The sequence below is a fragment of the Oncorhynchus masou genome, chromosome 12 (assembly GCF_036934945.1).
Source record: "Oncorhynchus masou masou isolate Uvic2021 chromosome 12, UVic_Omas_1.1, whole genome shotgun sequence".
Taxonomy (NCBI): Eukaryota; Metazoa; Chordata; class Actinopteri; order Salmoniformes; family Salmonidae; genus Oncorhynchus; species Oncorhynchus masou.
In genome coordinates this window covers 72,081,011-72,088,888 of record NC_088223.1, presented here as the reverse complement: position 1 = coordinate 72,088,888, position 7,878 = coordinate 72,081,011, and the positions used below count along the sequence as shown (strand labels likewise).

The window sequence follows — 7,878 nt, the reverse complement described above, 5'->3', positions numbered from 1 at the left end:
TGCATGTCTCAAAATATAACAATGAGACCAATATCAATATGTGTATTTTGCTGTGTGTTGGAGGAGTAAGCAATACTCAAAATCTCTGCAAGTATGTGTGTGTGTTGTAGTAGTAGTTGGCCATTATTTCTTCGAACATCTAAGTTTGGGCAGCAGCCACTGGAGAAACCTGTCAATCAAACACAACAGGAGAATAAATAGTAGTTTGCCATTAAACATCAGATAGCTGCTCTTTCTCTGCTGCCTCATTCCATTTCTATAATTCTCTACCTCATTCTATTTCTAAATCTCTCAAATTCCCTTGTTATGTTCCCCTCTTCTATTTCCTCACCTCTTCCTCAGACTCTTCTTTTCCTCTTTCTTGTCCTCCTTACTTTCTCCAACATTTTCCACCTGCTGCATCTTACTGGCCTTCTCTTTCTTCACTTGCTTTTTTCCCTTGGTCTTTTTCCTTTTGACCTTCCCTTCCTGAATATTTTGGACAAGGAGATAAAGTAATATAAGCTTATGGCTATTTTCTACTCTTGAGCTATGACATCTAGAGGTATGATATACTGTAGAAGGAAATATGGCCAATATTCCCTTCCTGTTTCCTCTCACCTGTGGCGTCACTCCGGACATTTTCTGGAGCAGCTTCCTGCCGTTCTCACTCAGGTTGGTGATTGGGGCCAGGCGAGGGCTGCGGTGGTATGGTAAGTACTCCACAGCAGGCGAAGCAACAATGACAGAGACAGGGCTTGGAGGTGTCGGAGGCTTTGGGACATCCTTTTGGGAGGGACGGGCCACAGCAGAGGGCAGGGCTTGTAGGGCTTCAGCCAGGGTCCGGGGTGCTGAGGTCACAAGAGGAGAGAGGCCAGACACAGGACCAGAGACTTTCCCTGGGCTCTGTAAGACCAGAAACAACAAACAAACTGTTAGGACAGTGCTATGTTATACAAAATCTGTAGATATACTGTATGACTAATCTATAAATACATTAGATACATGACTACACTCAATAAGTAAGATTCATTTACAAAGCTCTGGACATAGATATTTTTTTTCAGGCTTGAGGAGCCTGCTCTCAGCTATTCTGGTCTGCATTTCTGCCATGCTCTCTACCATTTCGGCCATCTCTCCAGTGCATTTCTTGAAGGCCACTTTCAACCTTTCCAAGTCATTCAGCAAACTGTCCAGGTTTACTGCCTCAAGATCACTTTCACTGCATTTTCTCTTCATCACTTGGATCAGTGCCCTCACTTCCTCGCCCATCCTCCCTTTGTCTTCCCTATTCACATCTTCATCCCTCAGTCTTTCCTCCTTCCTCCTCCCCATCCACTTCTCAATCCAGGCTCTGAAGCATCCCTCATTCTTCTGCCTCTCTTGGTTGATGTCCTGACCGTCGTTGACCTTGTTCAGGCCTTCCTCCAGGTCGAGCTCTATGGAGGCCAGTTTTTTTTTAATCCTCCTCAGGCTCTCCTCGTTGGTGTTGGTCCACTGGGTCTTCTTGTCCAGCTGCTCCCTGCAGGGCCGGACAGTAGGGACCAACTCCATCAGGTGTTTCGTCTTCATGGCACTCACAGAGGCAGGGAGAAGGATGTTGGGCTTGGCCACAATTATCTGTACAGACAAAGGGTCAAATCATTGAGATGTAACACACACTAGTGATACATTGACTCATAAGCAGCAGTCCCGCGGTTATATCCACAGGGCGGCGGGTTTAGGGTCATGAAATATTATGTGGGTGGCGGTCGGGTTAAATAAAGAGAAAACAATACATGAAAAAATTCCATAAATGTATCATTCTTGTGTAATTTATATCTATAGGCTATTTAGCATTTGTGCGTAAACCTAAGCTTTAGGGCCTAATTTGGCGCGTGCCAAATAGACTAGACACCAATCACGAAACACTTTTGGGAAAAGGCAGAAAAAGTTACTGTTGATCCACTGAGGGACAATGTCAGAGTTTAATTCAATAAGAGGAAATCTAAAATGGAGAGTTGAAAATAAAGAAGGGATGGCCAGAAAAGGAATGTTTGGAAAAGATTTGATGAAGTATTCAAAGAGGACGATGGCAGTGTCTCTATTATGTGTGATGATTGTGAGGCACTATACACATTCGACAGTCACAAGAGGGGGATTCAAATAGGCCTATGGCACATCAAGGGAACAAACTGTTCAGATGAGTTAAATGGAAACTGTAATCTGGACACTGACTGTAGATCTTTAATTAACCTCTCACAGTCTTAATATTAACTCCTGCAGAATTAAGCCTTTATTGCAGTAAAATGATAGGATACAACAAATGTAGACTATATTTTGACTCGGGAACAGGAGTGGAGAAATATGATTTCTTTCAGCATCTTGAGAGAATGCGATTGTGCAGTTAGGGACTGCTTTATCAGCCTCCTAAAAGCTGATAGTAGTTTCCCTTTTTTATCTTGAGTTTTTGCATTTTCTTCTTGCTCCGCGAAAGAATCAAAGATGACGGAGAACTTTACCGATGTCAACTACATTGAAGAATTCATTCTACTATTTATAACATTATTCCGGTGAGCAAGGGTTTATTTAGTCTTCTATCTAATTATAGACAAGTTGACTAACAAATAGCCGGCCAAAATGTTGGAAATGATAAGCAGAAACATATCCATATTAGCCACAACAAAATCCTGCACCCCATGACTAAAAAAATTGTTCCGCCTTCTCTGATGGTGTTCTATATTTGCGGACTAGGGTCAGGTTTTCACTTTTTCACATATGGTCGGGCGGTTGCGGATGGGCTTGGTTGAACAAACAGCTGACTTGCGCACCACTAACACACAAATGTAAGAGAATACATCATTGCCATTATCACACTGTGTCAGAGAGCTAGTTGGTCATAGTCCATTCTCCACATTCAGTCAAAGAGTTACTCAAATACATGGTGCAGAACATACCAGAAAGTCTGAATCATCCAAGGAGTGGAGAGACAGATTGTCGTCCTCTACCATTTCCCTCACTTCAAACTTTGTCACCTTTCCATCCTCCTTATCCTTCACTATCAGCGGTGGTGTCCTCCTTTCATGATCCTCATCAGACTGTGTATCAGAGTCAGTTAGTCTGAGACTATTCTCTTCACAGTCATATCACTCAACACATCTATGGTGTACAACTCTCTTACCTCAGATTCACAGTCAGTGAAGGAGTAGATAGAGATGTCATCAGAGTTGGAGGATGAGATCACCCCATCATAATTTCTCTCCATCAGCCGAGTCACCCTTCCAGACTGAGGAGACAGACAAAGGCATGTACTTAGGGCAGCCATGGAATTCACTGGCATTGACTGCCAAGAAAATGTTGAATATTTAGGCAATCCAACATACTTGTACAAGTAGTGAGTAATTCATGGGTAATTGAAAATGCAAATGTATTGAAATGCAATAAATGCAACTCCCATAACATTAGGGATGGGACTAAAGACCTTCCATACTGTAGGATTCTTTAGCATTTCCAATGAAGGATTGTCAATTCAACCAAGCCAACCAAAATTGCCATATGAATCAACAGATTGATCTCTATGGGAACAGCAGAGATGTCTGACCTGGCTGAGAGGCTCTGGATTCATGTCCCGTCCATCCCCAGATGTCTGTTCCTGCCCACAGCTCTCAATGATTGGCTGTGAACAGTAAAAACTATTTTGCTCATTTTGGCCTTGGAAATAAATTATGTAGCTATCAATAAATCATTTAAGTAGCTACTGTTATGTGGTTGATTTGAATGTGACTTACAGGCCTTTTGTGGATCTGAGGGGTCTGCGCTGAAGTAGACTGCCAAGAGAGCATTCAATTTCAAATGAGTTTGATGGGGAGGGATATCTGCAGTTGCTTTTATTGTGATAACTGCAGTTTGTACATGGAGCATAAGTAATGTTTATGTGTAATTGTTTTCAGGTCGGATTTGACTTACAGGCCTTGGTCTTCTGTGCACCTTACCGGTTGGCCACATCACAGAATCAGGGGAGTTCACCCTCACTGGATTCAACTGTCAACACAACACTCAATTTAAAATGTGATAACAAAGACAGAACACAAAATAAATAAATAGGTATTTACCACATAAGGGCGGCGCCTTAAAGCTCTTTTGATTCTCTCATCACTACGATCCATCTTGCTTTCTGAGGGATACATTTTCATCAATTGATTGGTACAAAACATATCCTAACACACACACACAGACAAATGGCACGCCATTCCCTATATAGTGCACTTACTTTGACTTGTGCACTTATTTTGATCTGAGCCCACTGGGCACAGGTCAAATGTACTACACTACAGGGTGCCATTTGGGACCTCCCCAAAGAATGTAAGAGCCTACCAGACATTCTAAACTCCAAATCACCTTGTGCAGTGCGAACGGGTCTAACCAACCGTTTCCAATCGTAGTATTCTCTGCACAGCGTCAGCTAGGGCAGACTATGCGGCAAAAGATTAGCTGAAACAACCTGATTGAAGAAAGAGATTGTACTGTTGATATCAAAGCTGAACGCAGTTCATGTAGCGAATTGATGCTTGTTTACGTCACAATAGGTCACCGTTTTATGGCCGCGCATAATACGTCACAAGAAAGGCGTGTAAGGGACCGGACTGGTGTTATCTTCCCCCTGGTTGTAATTTATAACTGTCAAATCAAATCTATGTCGCTATCTATCTCAAATGGCTGTTGAGGACTCTTTGATAATCACATTTGAGGCACATGTCAGCAGGTGGCAGTGTCTTCAAATGCAGAAGTTGATCCCCTGTGCAACAGTTGAGCAACTTTGATGTTGTACACATTTTGGGGCTAGCAAGCCTGCCCGCATATTTCTCCAATTCATCTTCTTATAAACGGATTTTAAACCTAACCACACTGCTGATCTAATGGCCCAACCTTAAATTAAGACCAAAACGCGTATTTTGGTTTTCATACATTTTTACGATATAGCCAATTTGTACTTTGTGGTTGTGTTATCTAGTGGGAATCTCTAGCTAGCTAGTTATCTACCCTCTGGCGTTCCGTAATATTGCAGAAAAAGTTGATTGATAATCCAAGTACAAGTTTGAAAAATATGTACTGGGCATCAAAATGATCCCCCGAATAGTTTTAAAAGATATGGTTCAGAGGTTCAAGAGTTTTACTCCTGAGTTCAGGCTGGGATTGTTTCCGTCATTATAGTATAATTAGTTTACTGTCACTAACGTTACATATTTCGGTTTATCAGAGGATGTCTTCAGTCTTGGAACGACTGAAGTACTAAAACACTTGAGCGTCTCTCTTGATCATAGGTCCTGGCAGAGTTGTGCAGACTCAGGACAACTGAGCTTTGGAGGAATACGCAGATTTAAAGAGGAGTCCGTAATTTGCTTTCAAATGATCATGATCTTTTCCTCAAAGAAGTTCATGAATTTATTACAGCTGAAGTGAAAGCCATCCTCACTTGAGGAATGCTGCTTTTTAGTTAGCTTTGCGACAGTATCAAAGATACATTTCGGATTGTTCTTATTTTCCTCAATTAAATTGGAAAAATAGGATGATCGAGCAGCAGTGAGGGCTGGATCACTGTCTTCCACCACAAGACAGTGACCCAGCTACTCCTCAGTATTGGGGTTCTGGGCCTCTCTGGTGGCATTGAGAAGAGTGTGAGCACTGTTTGGTTTCTGCTGCTCTCTATCAGCACAGGGGTGTTGTACAGCATACTGGGTCTGCTACTGTTTGGTGGAGGGGTTCATGCCAGCATCCCTCTCCCATATGTGTATGGCCACAGTGCACCCCCGTATGGTTAAGGGCTTTCTTTTCGGGGCCACTCTACACATGTTAGCCCTGCCCTGGCTGTTTCTGTTCATCATAAAACTTTTGGTCCCACACACTGTCTTCCTTTGCAATGTCATCGCCATCATCGCAGGGGAGATCTGTATCCTTATTCCAACCTCATTGCGGTTCAAAAGAAATGCGATACGCTCCTCTGCAGTATGTCACAGCTTTATAAGTGTGCTTAGTAGTGTAGTTAAGTGTTATTAGGTTATAGGTGTTGTATATGAGTCCTGTTGCTAAACATTATGGTATGTTTGTTTAGAAAAATCTTGCATCACTGCTTCACACATTCTCCTTAACTTGCATTGGTGAAACAGACGGAAAGGGCTGGCTCTCACTTCTGGACATGTCCGATGCCAGGGCATCAGTGCTGGACAAGAAGATGCCTTTCAGGCTGCTGAGGAACATTGGTGTCCTGTATGTCCCTGCATCAATAGAGGTGAGAAGGAAGACGGTCCACCCACCGTGAGTACTGAGAAAGCACCAGAACCACCATTTATCAGACAAGACAAGAGGTCATTAAATAACATTTGCTGTGTGCAAGCCAGAGCACATGATGTACTACAGTATAATGAGGTGCAGTTATAATAGATGATCCTCAGCTGTAATTGAATACTTTACAATAGGCACCTGGTGGTCCCCCATGATTAGATAGATAATCACTGGTATAGAGAAGCTCTCTGAAATCTGTCTACGTTCTCGTTGATTGCAGAATCATTCCAACACCAGGCTCCTGCCCAGATCAAGCCTACGCTCCAGTGTCCTCAACCTCCAACCTGCAGGCTACCGAGACCACACCAAAGACATTTGAAGGCTGGGCCCACTCCTACTATACACAGGGGAGCCCTGTTCAGCTCTCAGGTTATTACGGACACAACCATGGGGGGCATGAGGCCAAGTCACGGACATGGTCACAAGCATGGACACAGCTGCAGCCACAGTCATGGACATAGTCACAAACACAGCTTTGGCCATGGACTCAGTCATGGGCATGTATCTGCCTCTCAAACCAGCAGTCACTGGGCTCAGTGGCTCAACATCCACATTTTCAACATTCCCATCTCAGTCCACTGTCTGTCTGTCAGTGTCCCCCAGAGTTTCACAGTACACATGTCGGAGTCACTAACAGAATCTGTGAAGGTTCATCTGTCCGGGGGTGGCCTCGGATGGGGCCACAGTGTCTCCTGACCCCTCCTGTCTCAGCCTCCAGTATTTATGCTGCAGTACTTTATGTGTCGGGGGGCTGGGGTCAGTTTGTTATATCTGGAGTACTTCTCCTGTCCAATTCGGTGTCCTGTGTGAATCTAAGTGTGCGTTCTCTAATTCTCTCCTTCTCTCTCTCGGAGGACCTGAGCCCTAGGACCATGCCCCAGGACTACCTGACATGATGACTCCTTGCTGTCCCCAGTCCACCTGGCCCTGCTGCTCCAGACCTTCCATGCCCCAGGACTACCTGACATGATGACTCCTTGCTGTCCCCAGTCCACCTGGCTGTGCTGCTGCTCCAGTTTCAACTGTTCTGCCTTATTATTATTCGACCATGCTGGTCATTTATGAACATTTGAACATCTTGGCCATGTTCTGTTATAATCTCTACCCGGCACAGCCAGAAGAGGACTGGCCACCCCACATAGCCTGGTTCCTCTCTAGGTTTCTTCCTAGGTTTTGGCCTTTCTAGGGAGTTTTTCCTAACCACCGTGCTTCTACACCTGCATTGCTTGCTGTTTGGGGTTTTAGGCTGGGTTTCTGTACAGCACTTTGAGATATCAGCTGATGTACGAAGGGCTATATAAATACATTTGATTTGATTTGATTTGAAATTTGATCTAGGAGCACCTGTGTCTTCACTGACAGATTGATGACTTCAATCAGTAACACCAAAACTCGCTATAGCTCGATTGAAATTCAAAGGCAATGTTCTCAAAGATTGGAAATGACCTTTACATTTCAAGTGCGCTATTTTCAGCAATCACAATCCTTGTAAAAACGTCAACTCATGGTATAACTAATAACGTTTAAAAAAATGATGTCAGTGTGGTTATAAGCCGCTATAGCTCTGAACTTCGGCAATAC

The 7,878-nt window shown here is 43.6% G+C and overlaps 1 protein-coding gene and 1 pseudogene across 1 annotated transcript; one reads left to right on the top strand and one right to left on the bottom strand.

Moving 5' to 3' along the window:
• Nucleotides 1-327: 327 nt before the first annotated feature.
• On the bottom strand, nucleotides 328-4,009 carry LOC135549401 (uncharacterized). Its single transcript, XM_064979377.1, has 8 exons — nucleotides 3,925-4,009; nucleotides 3,747-3,785; nucleotides 3,560-3,634; nucleotides 3,140-3,244; nucleotides 2,916-3,056; nucleotides 1,017-1,599; nucleotides 601-830; nucleotides 328-468 (listed from the first exon to the last, which is right to left on the bottom strand). Exons 1-8 carry the CDS (start codon nucleotides 3,961-3,963, stop codon nucleotides 328-330), a joined length of 1,353 nt encoding a protein of 450 aa, XP_064835449.1. The 5' UTR covers nucleotides 3,964-4,009.
• A 1,209-nt stretch (nucleotides 4,010-5,218) lies between these two features.
• On the top strand, nucleotides 5,219-6,790 carry LOC135549400 (rhomboid domain-containing protein 2-like; annotated as a pseudogene).
• Nucleotides 6,791-7,878: the final 1,088 nt, after the last annotated feature.